The following is a 14,118-nucleotide window of genomic DNA, read 5'->3' on the forward strand; positions in this document are numbered from 1 at the left end:
AAGGGTAGTGGTATGGAGTTTTTGTATTGAAGAGAAACGTTTAACCGTCTTACTTTTAAGATTAAATTATTTCGATAGATAGGTTGAAAATGCCTTTTTCTCTTCGGTGCCACACTTCGTTGCATTGCGTTTTTGTAGACTGTATTTTGTGAAATAATAGTTTCAGTGGGGACTGACTTTAGAGGTGGCTAAAGTCAGTCCCCACTGAAGGTCCATGTACCAAAGACACTGGCTGTCAAATTTGGGAACGACTGCAAGATAGACACAATGTTAATATGAAGGAATGGGTGAACTAGACACCTCTCTGAAAAAGTCTCTTAGTCCTTCTGAATTGAAAAATATAATTAAGTCTTTAATATACAGAAATAATTCAATTCAGTTGAGCTAAATTTCACAAAAGTACTAAGTCCTTCTCAAAAAATTAGCATATTGTGATAAAGTTCATTATTTTCTGTAATGTACTGATAAACATTAGACTTTCATGTACAGTGGGGCAAATAAGTATTTAGTCAACCACAAATTGTGCATATTCTCCCACTTGAAAATATTACAGAGGCCTGCAATTGTCAACATGGTTAAACCTCAACCATGAGCGACAGAATGTGGGGGAAAAAAACAGAAAATCACATTGTTTGATTTTTAAATAATTTATTTGCAAATCATGATGGAAAATAAGTATTTGGTTAATATCAAAAGTTCATCTCAATACTTTGTTATGTACCCTTTGTTGGCAATAACGGAGGCCAAACGTTTTCTGTAACTCTTCACAAGCTTTTCACACACTGTTGCTGGTATTTTGGCCCATTCCTCCATACAGATCACCTCTAGAGCATTGATGTTTTGGGGCTGTCGTTGGGCAACACGGACTTTCAACTCCCTCCACAGATTTTCTTTGGGGTTGAGACCTGGAGACTGGCTAGGCCACTCCAGGACCTTGAAAAGCTTCTTACGAAGCCACTCCTTTGTTGCCCTGGCTGTGTGTTCGGGATCATTGTCATGCTGAAAGACCCAGCCACGTCTCATCTTCAATGCCCATGCTGATGGAAGGAGATTTTCACTCGAAATCTCTCGATACATGGCCCCATTCATTCTTTCCTTTACACAGATCAATCGTCCTGGTCCCTTTGCAGAAAAACAGCCCCAAAGCATGATGTTTCCACTCCCATGATTCACAGTGGGAATGGTGCAATTCAGTATTCTTTTTGCTCCAAACAAGAGAACCTGTGTTTCTACCAAAAAGTTATATTTTGGTTTCATCTGACTATAACACACCTCTCAGTCCTCTTCTGGATCATCCAAATGCTCTCTAGCGAACCGCGGACGAGCCTGGACGTGTACTTTCTTCAGCATGGGGACACGTCTGGCAGTGCAGGATTTGAGTCCCTGGCGGCGCATTGTCTTACTGATAGTAGCCTTTGTTACTGTGGTCCCAGCTCTCTGTAGGTCATTCACTAGGTCCCCCCGTGTTGTTCTGGGATTTTTACTCCCCGTTCTTGTTATCATTTTGACGCCACGGGGTGAGGAGGGAGTTGAAAGTCCGTGTTGCCCAACGACAGCCCCAAAACATCAATGCTCTAGAGGAGATCTGCATGGAGGGATGGGCCAAAATACCAGCAACAGTGTCTGAAAAGCTTGTTAAGAGTTACAGAAAACGTTTGGCCTCCGTTATTGCCAACAAAGAGTACATAACAAAGTATTGAGATGAACTTTTGGTATAGACCAAATACTTATTTTCCACCATGATTTGCAAATAAATTCTGTAAAAATCAAACAATGTGTTTTTCTGGGGTTTTTGCACCACATTCTGTCTCTCATGGTTGAGGTTTACCCATGTTGACAATTACAGGCCTCGCTAATATTTTCAAGTGGGAAAACTTGCACAATTAGTGGTTGACTAAATACTTATTTGCCCCACTGTATTTTACATTCATTACACACAACTGAAGTAGTTCAAGCCTTTTATTGTTTTAATATTGATGATTTTGGCAAAAAAAGTCAAGAAAAACCAAAAATCCCTATCTCAAAAAATTTGCATATCATGAAAAGGTACTCTAAAGAAGCTACTAACCTAATCATCTGAATATACGAATTAACTCAAAACCCCTGCGAAAGATTCCTGAGGCTTTTAAAAACTCCCAGCCTGGTTCATTACTCAAAACCTCAATCATGGGCAAGACTGCCGACTTGATTGCTGTCCAGAAGGCCATCATTGACACCCTCAAGCAAGAGGCTAAGACACAGAAAGAAATTTCTGAGTGAATAGGCTGTTCCCAGAGTGCTGTATCAAGACACCTCAGTGGGAAGTGTGTGGGAATAAAAAAGTGTGGCAGGAAACGCTGCACAACCAGAAGAGGTGACCGCACCCTGAGAAAGATTGTGGAGAAGGGCCGATTCCAGACCTTGGAGGACCTGCAGAAACCGTGGAATGAGTCTGGAGTAGAAACATTCAGAGCCACCGTGCACAGGCGTGTGCTGGAAATGGGCTACAGGTGCCACATTCCCCAGGTCAAGCCACTTTTGAACCTGAAACAGCGGCAGAAGCGCCTGACCTGGGCTACAGAGAAGCAGCACTGGACTGTTGCTCAGTGGTCCAAAGTACTTTTTTCAGATGAAAGCAAATTTTGGATGTCATTCGGAAATCAAGGTGCCAGAGTTTGGAGGAAGACTGGGGAGAAGGGAATGCCAAAATGCCCGAAGTCCAGTGTCAAGTACCCACAGTCAGTGATGGTCTGGGGTGCCATGTCAGCTGCTGGTTTTGGTCTACTGTTTTTTATCAAGAGCAAGGTGATTGCAGCTAGCTATCAGGAGATTTTGGAACACTCCATGCTTCCATCTGCTGAAAAGCTTTATGGAGATGAAGATTTCATTTTTCAGCACGACCTGGCACCTGCTCACAGTGCCACTGGTAAATGGTTTACTGACCATGGTATTACTGTGCTCAGTTGGCCTGCCAACTCTCCTGACCTGGACCCCATAGAGAATCTGTGGGATATTGTGAAGAGGAAGTTGAGAGACACCAGACCCAACACTGTGGATGAGCTTAAGGCCGCTATCGAAGCATCCTGGACCTGCATAACACCTCAGCAGTGCCACAGGCTGACTGACTCCATGCCACGCCCCATTGAAGCAGTCATTTCTGCAAAAGGATTCCCGACCAAGTATTGAGTGAATAGCTGATATAATTAATTGAAGGTTAATTGAAGGCTTTTTTTTTGTATTAAAAAACACTTTTTTTGTATTTGTCGGATGAAATATGCTAATTTTTTGAGATAGGCATTTTTGGTTTTTCTAGACTTTTTTTTGCCAAAATCATCAGTATTAAAACAATAAAAGGCTTGAACTACTTCAGTTGTGTGTAATTAATCTAAAATATATGAAAGTCTAATGTTTCTCAGTACATTACAGAAAATAATGAACTTAATCACAATTTGCTAATTTTCTTAGAAGGACTAGTATAATTTAGTGGACGTTATTTTGTTTTTAATTATTAATAATTAATCATATGAATTTAAAAAATATTGTGGGACTAACCAGAAACAGATCGTAATTAAAATATACAGAAAAATATCTCAGAACTGTTTACAGTTTAGTCATCGACCACGGGTCGAAAACATGAAAATAGTGAGGTAATACTGCGACAGAATCTGTATAATCGCTTCAAAATTGTCTGAGAAGAATCCAGTGTAGTCGGTTTTGCGGTTTTAATGGGTCTGTCCCTATCAGAACACTGCTTCTCTGGATCTTTGTCTTTGCAGGCTCCCTCTCCCACATTGCTCATCATGCTGCGAGCAGTGTGGAAATAATCACTGTACTGGTAGTCAGGGTCTTTGTTCAGGTGAGCCAGTGTAATAAATGGGTGCAGCAAGGCCTGTTGAGCGGAGATCCTTTGGTCACCATCAAGGTCCAGCAAGCATTTCATCAGCTCAACAAATTCTCTTCGATCCTCCAACTCCCCCACCTCCAGGACAGGATAAAAGTTGATAAGGTCGTCCAGGGAGCTGGGAGGTTCAATTATGCAACTCCACTCAAGAAGTGTAACATGGTTGGCAACCTCATACTCCTCTGGTGTCCTCAGTCTGTAGAGTCGACCTTCACTGCCTCCCTCCATAGTGAAGAAACGCTTGGTATATTTCCCAGCGCAGAGCATACGGTCCTCTGGCTGACCAAGGACATCCACCATACACTTCATCATCTGGTATTCGCAGTCTACAGGGAAAAGGTTGTCAGCAATGTAGAGGAATCCTAGTATGCAACCGACACTCCAAATGTCGACAGCCTCATTGAAGGGAAGGCCAAGGGCAGCTTCTGGAGCTCTGTAACCTTTAGGCTGTATTTTCATTCCCGGATGAACGCTGGAGACTACAAGAGCGAGACCAAAGTCTATTAATTTTACCCTGAGGGGACGGACTTGCTTGTTGACACACATGACGTTGTCTGGCTTGATATCTGTGTGTAGAATGCCAAGAGGCTTAAGAGCATCCAAGGCCACCAGCAGCTGCATGGCAATTGAGCGGATTTCGCTCAGAGACATTGGCTCCCAGTCTCGTCCTGTGAGCAAGTCAAACAAGTGACAGTCTAGCATCTCAAAAACCAGACAGGTATGTCCCATGTATTCAAACCTTTCGAAGAATTTGATGATATTGGCATGGTCTGGGTTCAAGACACTGACCATGTTCAGCATGGTTAGCTCTTTCTCAGTTTCCCTCATAAAAGCAGCACCTTTCCTGATGATCTTGATTGCCACTGTGTCCAAAGTGGGTTTTTTTAGGCATTTGGCCACTTTTCCGAAACGACCTTCACCCACAAACTCCAGGATGGTGTATGGCGAGGAACCACTGTTTAATATCTGGCCTTTCAGGATGTCGCATGTTACCGTCAGCACTGTGGAGAGAGACATTCAGAGAAACCACTGTCATAGCCCTTTAACAAAGAAATCAATTAGTCAGTCTAAGATATGCATATCTGAACTGGCTAACAGCCAATTTTAGGGCACACATAGACAAAGAAGCATTCACGCCTACACTGCTGGCCAAAAGTATTGGCACCCCTGAAATTCTGTCAGATAATCCTCAATTTCTCCCAGAAAATATTTGCAATTACAAATGCTTTGGTAGTAATATTTCATAGATTTTTCTTGCAATGAAAAAAACACAAAAGAGAATGGATTTAAAAAAAAAAAAAATGTATACAAAAATTGGCCGGACAAAAGTATTGGCACCCTTTGAAAAATCATGTGATGCTTCTCTAATTTGTGTAATTAACAGCACCCGTTACTTACCTGTGGCACATAACAGGTGGTAGTAATAACTAAATCACACTTGCAGCCAGTTAAAATGGATTAAAGTTGACTCAACCTGTGTCCTTGTATGTACCACATTGAGCATGGAGAAAAGAAAGAAGACTATAGAACTGTCTGAGGACTTGGGAAGCAAAATTGTGAGGAAGCATGGGCAATCTGAAGGCTAAGAGTCCATCTCCAAAGACCTGAATGTCCCTGTGTCTACCGTGTGCAGTATCATCAATAAGCCCATGGCACTGTGGCTGACCCTAGATGTGGACGGAAAAGAAAACTTGACTAGAGATTTCAACGAAAGATTATGCGGATGGCTGATAAAGAACCTCGACTAACATCCAAACAAGTTCAAGCTGTCCTACAGTCCGAGGGTACAACAGTGTCAACCCGTACTATCCGTCAGCGTCTGAATGAAAAGGGACTCTATGGTAGGATACCTTTGAAGACCCCACTTCTGGCCCAGAGGCATAAAAAAATAGGCTGGAGTTTGCCAAAACCTACCTGCGAGAGCCTAAAACGTTTTGGAAGAATGTTCTCTGGTCAGATGAGAAAAAGTAGCTTTTTGGAAAAAGGCATCAACATAAGACTTTACAGGGGAAAAAACGAGGCCTTCAAAGAAAAGAACACTGTCCCCACAGTCAAACATGGTGGAGGTTCCCTGATGTTTTGGGGTTGCTTTGTTGCCTCTGGCACTGGACTGCTTGACCGTGTGCATGGCATTATGAAGTCTGTAGACTACCAACAAATTTTGCAGCATAATGTAGGGCCCAGTGAGAGAAAGCTGGGTCTCCCTTAAAAAGCGCTAGAAAATTGTTTGAGAGAAAGCACTGTAGACTTCTAAAGTGGCCAGCAATGAGTCCAGACCTGAATCCCATAGAACACCTGTGGAGAAATCTGAAAACGGCAGTTCAGAGAAAGCATCCTTCGAATGCAGACACCTGGAGCAGTTGGCCAAAGAAGAATGGTCTAAAATTCTAGCAGAGCATTGTAAGAAACTCATTGATGGATACAAGCGGTTGTTCACAGTTATTTTGTCTAAAGGTTGTGTTACCAAGTATTAGGCTGAGGGTGCCAATACTATTGTCAGGCCCATTTTTAGGGTTTTATGTAAAATGATAATGATTTTTTTTTTTTTCATTGCAAGCAAAATAAATGAAGACATTACAACCAAAGCATTTGTGTTTGCAATCATTTTCTTGGAGAAATTGAGCATTATCTGACAGAATTGCAGGGGTGCCAATACTTTGGACCAGCAGCGTATAGGGACAATTTGATCTTCAATATAGAAGACTCTCAAGGCAAAACTATGAATAGGAAGGCCCCAGCCTGAATTTGAGACATCCACCCCCGGACTGTGAGGTGTGCTTACCAGCCAGCCACAATGCTATCATATCAGATATTTTCTCATCAAATTATTGCTCTACTTGCTGTTTTGACTTTTATCGCGATGTGCTGTCTTTGTTTTCGTTTTTTATTTAATGTCATTGTATAATACTTTCCTGGCTTTTACTTATCATGAACCATGTTTGTCTTTGTTGTAAAGCACTTTGAGGACCTTTCGGGTGTTTGTAAAGGGCTATAAAAATACTTTTCACTGATTGAAGACCAACATAGCTAAGTTTTTGCTTGAGCTAATGTTTTTTTTAATGCATTTGTATTTAGCTGTTTTTTTTTGTGGGAATATGTGTTTGAATCATTTGTTAAGAGCATTGTTTAAAAAAACACTGAAGTATTTTATAGCATTTAAACTAGCGGACTTTTGCTATGTAAGTTAGCCAATTGTTCTTTTGTTGTACTTAGATCCTCATTTTTTTATACCGTTTGAGGCTTAGCTCTGGTATTTTAATTTTTTAGGTTCCTCATTCGATTACTCAATTATTCTAACTAGCTAGTTAATTAATCGTCTACTAAAATAATCGATAGCTGCAGCCCTACTATATTATCTATTTACATTGTCAGAGATGACATTAATCAGATTGTCACCATTCACTTCTATCACATTCAACTCGGACCCACAACAGAGCTTGGCCTACTTTGGCGTTCATTCACATTAAACTAGGACCATCGAAAAAAATGTTTTTGACCAATTTAAATCGTTACAACTTGAACCGCTCATCTCTCATCTGAAATTTTATTCCCTTATCATCATCAAGGAAAAGGGGAAAACACGGAAAGGAAGAGTCCGTGTTACGTAGGCCAATGGGAAGACTATTTAATTAGATTAATAAGAAATAGTTAACATATCTGAATTATGGTGAGTAGTGTTTTTGCTAGAGTAAAGTCATCGAGTTTCTCATGAAGCTTACGCATACGGCGATAAAAAGCCAATGCCATCTTTATTCACTCGTAACAACATAATTGACGCATGCGCCCTTTGTTCAGTACAGTAGTCTGTTAATGAGATTTTCACTGATTTCAATCGATTATTTTGTCATTTTGCTATAATTCACGCCACTTAAAACACGGACCACCGCATCAAATTATTTTAGGTAAAGCTGGTTGAAAGACATCATTAAGACAAAAAAAGGACCAATAAAAATACTATTTGCATTAGGGTTGAACGTATTGGCCAATGTAATAAAGGCGTAATTAGTACAAACATGAGCCATATGTCACTCTTACCTGATTCATATGATGCACCTGAAGTTACAGAACTTATGCGCGATGACATCGTTCCATTTAGTTAAGAAAATGGCATAAAATTAAATTTCAAGTTTGGTCAGATGACTTGTAACGAGATCCTAGCAGATCTGCTCCAGAGTTCTGAGTTTGTTCGTTTGGCCTCTGCATTAGAGTGGTGCCTTTTCATGCTCGGATTAGTTGTTTTAAATACACTCACACGTTATTTAGTGTTTAACTCGCAGTCGTATTTGGTGTTGTACGCCCTCTCGGTTGTACTCACTCTAGCTGGGGGCGGATCCCGTTTTGATTGACGTCCACCCATTTCACGATTGAAACTCTATGTGACATCACAGAAAGTCGGGAAAGGGGCGTCGCCGCATAGTTGTACAGTACACTTTATCATAGATTTCCTGCCCTAAACAACTGGCGCAGGAATACGTACGACAAATAACAAAAATCCACCTGGTTCATCCCAATATCATCGTTTACAAAGTTGGTGAGGAATACTGTAGCTTCACCTGTTTTCGGCTTGTTATGTAGGATTGTAATTGTAAGTGTATCTCATTAGAATTTTTGTTTATCTTTTTTAAAAAATATATATATTTCAAATACATTGATTTAAGAAAGATACCGTATTTGTATTTTCTTAAATAGTGGCCACTTCTCACATCACATAGGGAGAACGGGGTTAGTGGTCACAATGTTTCCTCTTTCATGATTATCACCCTATTGCCACGTTTTAGAATAGTCATTCCTGTATTACAGGGAAGATCATTATCTTGGGTTGAATTTGACATCCTGGTTCATTTTTTAATGTATTTTTTCCACAGCGATTTATTGTTAATCAAAGACATCCTGACACTTTGTGACAACAGTCACAATCCCCATTGTGGCATTGGTTGTAAGTGACAACTTGTCACACTTTATGGGGTTGAGTGTAACATGTCATTTTAACTGGACTTTCTTTAAAAATGATGGCAATCGTCAGAATTAAATCTAAGTCTAAATAAGGAAAATGAACAAGAAATGTTACCATTAAATTCAAACAGGTTTAGAATGACACTTCAGCAGAACAGAAAGCAGAGATTTTCTGAAGTTATTCTGTAAAGATGAGCTCAGTGCACTCAAGAACTCATTTCGAGGTATTCAACACCACACACAACTGAACATAAACATCTTACAGCTATTCCCTGTCTGAAAAACAATTGTAGCAGACATATGGTCTGTGCGCTTCAAAAATGCTGAGTTGGTGTGGCCACTGAATTGTTTTTATTTTCTGGAGTTCTTTATTCTGTTTATAATACAACATAAAGAACTGAAAGGTGTTGGGAAAAAAGCCTTTAAAGTGACAATTAAAGTCATTTGAACTGTTGATGGTGTGTTAACCATTCCCATCCAAATTGTGACAACAAACCCCAGCTTGTGTTTTTGACTGAAAGCTAAACTGACACCAAGCAACAACTGACTAGCTAGACTGCAAATCAAATCTCTAGATTTGTCTTCATACATTTTAATGGCACCACATTCATAATTAGAAATAGTGAAGACCTTAAAGACGTTTAATAAAGTAATAGGCTCTTAGCTTGGAAAATGGGCCACACAGCAATAAAGACAAGATAGTTTTGTTTTTTTTTACTGTCGCAATTCTGAAAATTTCAATACATACAGTGGGGCAAATAAGTATTTTGTCAACCACCAAATGTGAAAGTTCTCCTTGAAAAGATTAGAGAGGCCTTTAATTGTCAACATGAGTAAACCTCAACCATGAGAGACAGAATGTGGGGAAAAAAACAGAAAATCACATTGTTTGATTTTTAAAAATTTTGTTTCCAAATTAGAGTGGAAAATAAGTATTTGGTCACCTACAAACAAGCAAGATTTCTGGCTGTCAAAGAGGTCTAACTTCTTACGAGGTCTAAGGAGGCTCCACTCATTACCTGTATTAATGGCACCTGTTTTAATTCATTATCGGTATAAAAGACACCTGTCCAAAACCTCAGTCAGTCACACTCCAAATTCCACTATGGCCAAGACCAAAGAGCTGTCGAAGGACACCAGACACAAAATTGTAGACCTGCACCAGGCTGGGAAGACTGAAGCTGCAATAGGTAAAACGCTTGGTGTAAAGAAATCAACTGTGGGAGCAATTATTAGAAAATGGAAGACATACAAGACCACTGATAATCTCCCTCGATCTGGAGCACCATGCAAGATCTCACCCCGTGGCATCAAAATGATAACAAGAACGGTGAGCAAAAATCCCAGAACCACACGGGAGGGACCTAGTGAATGACCGACAGAGATCTGGGACCACAGTAACAAAGGCTGCTATCAGTAACACAATGCGCCGCCAGGGACTCAAATCCTGCACTGCCAGACGTGTCCCCCTGCTGAAGCCAGTACACATCCAGGCCCGTCTGCGGTTCACCAGAGAGCATTTGGATGATCCAGATGAGGACTGTGAGAATGTGTTATGGTCAGATGAAACCAAAATAGAACTTTTTGGTAGAAACACTGGTTCTCGTGTTTGGAGAAGTAAGAATACTGAATTGCATCCAAAGAACACCATACCCACTGTGAAGCATGGAGGTGGAAACATCATGATTTGGGGCTGTTTTTCTGCAACGGGACGTGGACGACTGATCTGTGTAAGGGGAAAAAAATGAATGAGACCATGTATCGAGAGATTTTGAGTGAAAATCTCCTTCCATCAGCAAGGGCATTGAAGATGAGACGTGGCTGGGTCTTTCAACATGACAATGATCCCAAACACACAGCCAGGGTGTTAGGGATCGCGGAACCGGAGGGAGGATCCCCACGCAGACAAAGGGGAAGCAGATTAGGTTGATGTCACATTTATTTAGCACAAGGTTTTTTTTTTATCAGGCGGAAAGGAGGATTGTTGCGGTGAGCACCGCTGATTCCAACGTGAGATTCCGGCGGTTGTCTGGTTTGGCGGTTCACCGGGGAAGCGGAGGTATCCGACGAGGGGCGCGCTGATCAGGTCCTGGAGGCAAGGAAAAGAGATCGTGAGCCGGGTGTCAAAAGCAATGTGTATAATAGGAGTGCGAGAACAAATGACTGGAAAACACGACAAGTTGATCGGGCGATGTGGTGGTGCGTCTGCTGGGCTTTTAAAGCTGGCTGATGGTAATTGCCCACAGCTGTGGCCGCTCCACCCATCTGTGAGTTTTCAGAGGGAAAAATGTGGGCTGAATGGAAGCTGGACTACCTCAAGCGTCATATTCAGCAGAAAAGTCATTTGAAAGCTGTTGAAAATTACAAAGACTCAAGATGCGACAGGGGATTGGTACATTATTGTGGGAGAATGCAAAAGACCGATAGAAGAGAAACGAGCGGTCCCACAAAACAAAATCTGACCCAGAGCAAGTTGAAGTTCTCATTGAAAATATTTTACTTGCCATCGAAATGAATGCGTCAATGGTGTCAGTTCAACAAATCCGCAATCACATGGCAAAGTATGTGAGTATACCAGAAAGCTGGCGAAGTAAAAACTATGCCTTTGAATTTGTAAACTCAATCAATGATATAGTGGAGAACAAGACTATGTGCAGTGTTAAAAATGCACCCTGGCATGCACTGATAGTAGATGAGAGCACTGACATATCAGTACACCAAATGCCAGTCCTATATATTATGACGTGAAAAATAAGGTACAATTTAAGTCAGATTGGTGTGTATTCCACTGACATTTATTAAGATATTTTAATTATGGGTGTTAATCATTAAATGCTGTTACTACTAAATAATTTACGGGCAGTAGAAATGCTAATAGGCGTGAAAAGGCGTGATACTGGTGTGTGGCCGCTATGTACCGTATTTTTCGGACTATAAATTGCAGTTTTTTTCTTAGTTTGGCAGAGGGTGCGTCTTATTTTCTGGAGCGACTTATATGTGAACTTATTCACACATTAGTATATCATTGTTGCTAATTAGCATGTTCTTTATGCTTTAGTTATCTGAATAACTCTAAATAGCTATGTTACATTGACATACCAGGCATGTTCTCAGTTCGTTGTTTATGAGTCATGTAATGTTATCATACCGTACACTTATTCAGCCTGTTGTTCTCTATTGTATTTTTATTCTAAATTGCCTTTCAAAATGACATGTCTGTTCTTGGTGGTGGATTATACCAAATAAATTTCCCCCCAAAATGCAACTTATACGCCGGTGCGACATATGTTTTTACCTTTTCATTGCGCATTTTTTGGCTGGTGCGACTTATAGTCCAAAAAATATGGTGCACATCTGATGTTGCTCACCGTGGGCTGCAGTGTGCTCAGGGAGATTGTGTGTTTGCTCAGACACATGAAAAATTAGAGGGAACATTGCTTGTGAAGAGTTACAGAAAATGTTTGGCCTCCGTTATTGCCAACAAAAGGGTACATAACAAAGTATTGAGATGAACGTTTGGTATTGACCAAATACTTATTTTCCATCATGATTTGCAAATAAATTCTTTCAAAATCAAACAATGTGATTTTTTTTTTTTCCCCCACATTCTGTCTCTCATGGTTGAGGTTTACCCATGTTGACAATTACAGGCCTCTCTAATATTTTCAAGTGGGAGAACTTACACAATTAGTGGTTGACTAAATACTTATTTGCCCCACTGTACATTGCGCATTACCCTCATCTGGTGGTCAAGTTAAAGCAATTGTGACAACTAACCTATTTGACAACGAATCCCATTTTGCCCTTCCCCAGGGTGATTCTGAGTCTTGCATGAATATAATATTGATATTGCTCTTACTGTAGGAGGAAGACCAGAGAGATGCCAACACAATCATGAAGATATGAAAAATCCACACACAATGGCCCAAACCCAGGTTTGAAACAAAGCTACACTATTTGTGAGGTGGTCGTGCTACTTGCACATAAACATACAGTAAATGTCATTTTTAATGGGATCAGTAAAAGTGGCCATTACTCTAAAATAACATTCTGTCCGAAATTAAGAAAAATCAGAAATGATAAATTATTTGTCACTGTACTCAAATAGATTTTACAAGTGTCAGTATTTCATTCTTCTTTTATACAGCGTATCCTCATTTTTATCTACTTTTCTTGCGACTTTTTAACCTTTACTCCATGTATTTGAGAACTGTTATCTGTGCTCCTAAGTGGCTATATTGAGCTTCTTTCGACATCCACATATGAACATGAAAAACTCAACAACAAAAAAAGTGCTATAAAATCTTGTCCTCTATCATCCCCTGCTGCTTCTGTACTGACTGTGAGAGTGGTTAGTTTGGAAACAGGACGGGTAAATCGATTAACAAGTTTGGCGATGCTATGCTGCCAGTGAGGGAAGACGTGCAATGTTTGGCAAATGCTATTCGTAGACCCCCAATCCAAGCCCCCTAAACTTGTCACATAGGCAAATTTGGTATTGTAGAAGGATAAGCAAATTGTTACACCATAAAACGAGGGTAGAAGGAGTTCCTCTATTCCAAATAAATGTCAACCAAAAAGTGTAGTGATGATCGGATTGGTTTGATTACACAGGATACAAAACGAGAGATGGCAACACAAAGTGATACATACAAGTGGGAAAAGGTACAAAAAAATAAAATACACTTAAACATGTACATGAAATCTTGTATCTATTTTATTCTTAAGTGTAGTTGCATTCATTGACCTATTGTACACAGGTTGACAGTAAAGAGACTTTTATTAGTACAAACATTGTTTCCCTGTCATATAGTCCAAGATTGTTTAGACTGAACAGTTATCAAAATAAAACTATAGCCTAATGGAGGAGTGCCAACAATGAGTCAAGACATATTTATTCATTAAGCCCTTAACTCTTTCGGTGCCATTGACAGTGATCAATGTCAATCATAGGCAGAGTTTGACTTTTGGGGCAGGGGGGGCACAATATGTTGATGACCCCGAAACGCAATGTCAGCAATAAAATTAACTTACAGGAATAATTATAATAATAAGTTGAAATTGAGCGTTTTTTGTTTCCAATCTTTCTTGAGGGGAATTCTAAATCAGGCTGCTTCGGACAGCTATACTTTTCGCCAAGATCGTCATCCATTGAATATGGTACGCTCGTTGGTGTCGTGCCAATGCAGTTACCCCCGTCAAAAATTGTATCCCCTGGCCAGAGCCTCTGCGGTGCACTGATTTTCTTGATTTCTGTGTTTTGGTGATGTAGTTATCTCAAGATT

General features: G+C 40.3%; 2 protein-coding genes across 5 annotated transcripts in view; one reads left to right on the plus strand and one right to left on the minus strand.

The window, feature by feature from the left end:
* Nucleotides 1–1,960: 1,960 nt before the first annotated feature.
* Nucleotides 1,961–8,168, minus strand: LOC130920299 (homeodomain-interacting protein kinase 1-like). 2 transcript variants are annotated; one of them, XM_057843399.1, is made up of 2 exons: nucleotides 7,916–8,168; nucleotides 1,961–4,881 (listed from the first exon to the last, which is right to left on the minus strand). In XM_057843399.1, exons 1-2 carry the CDS (start codon nucleotides 7,962–7,964, stop codon nucleotides 3,587–3,589), a joined length of 1,344 nt encoding a protein of 447 aa, XP_057699382.1. In that variant the 5' UTR covers nucleotides 7,965–8,168; the 3' UTR covers nucleotides 1,961–3,586. The 2 variants fall into 2 exon arrangements, with proteins under 2 accessions (XP_057699382.1, XP_057699383.1); XM_057843400.1 differs by lacking the exon at nucleotides 7,916–8,168 and having other exon boundaries at nucleotides 1,961–4,548; nucleotides 4,620–4,799.
* A 116-nt stretch (nucleotides 8,169–8,284) lies between these two features.
* wbp1lb (WW domain binding protein 1-like b) overlaps nucleotides 8,285–14,118 on the plus strand; it is a 42,337-nt gene continuing 36,503 nt past the window's right edge. Inside the window, exons 1-3 of one of the 3 annotated variants that reach the window (XM_057843403.1) lie at nucleotides 8,372–8,411; nucleotides 8,965–9,057; nucleotides 12,698–12,768. In XM_057843403.1, the coding sequence (XP_057699386.1) occupies nucleotides 12,736–12,768 (33 nt within the window). In that variant the 5' untranslated portion in view covers nucleotides 8,372–8,411; nucleotides 8,965–9,057; nucleotides 12,698–12,735. Of the gene's footprint in view, nucleotides 8,412–8,446; nucleotides 8,466–8,964; nucleotides 9,058–12,697; nucleotides 12,769–14,118 lie in introns of those variants that run through there. The other 2 variants (XM_057843402.1, XM_057843404.1) reach the window with 2 other exon arrangements.

This window comes from Corythoichthys intestinalis, chromosome 8 (genome assembly GCF_030265065.1).
Source record: "Corythoichthys intestinalis isolate RoL2023-P3 chromosome 8, ASM3026506v1, whole genome shotgun sequence".
Lineage (NCBI taxonomy): Eukaryota > Metazoa > Chordata > Actinopteri > Syngnathiformes > Syngnathidae > Corythoichthys > Corythoichthys intestinalis.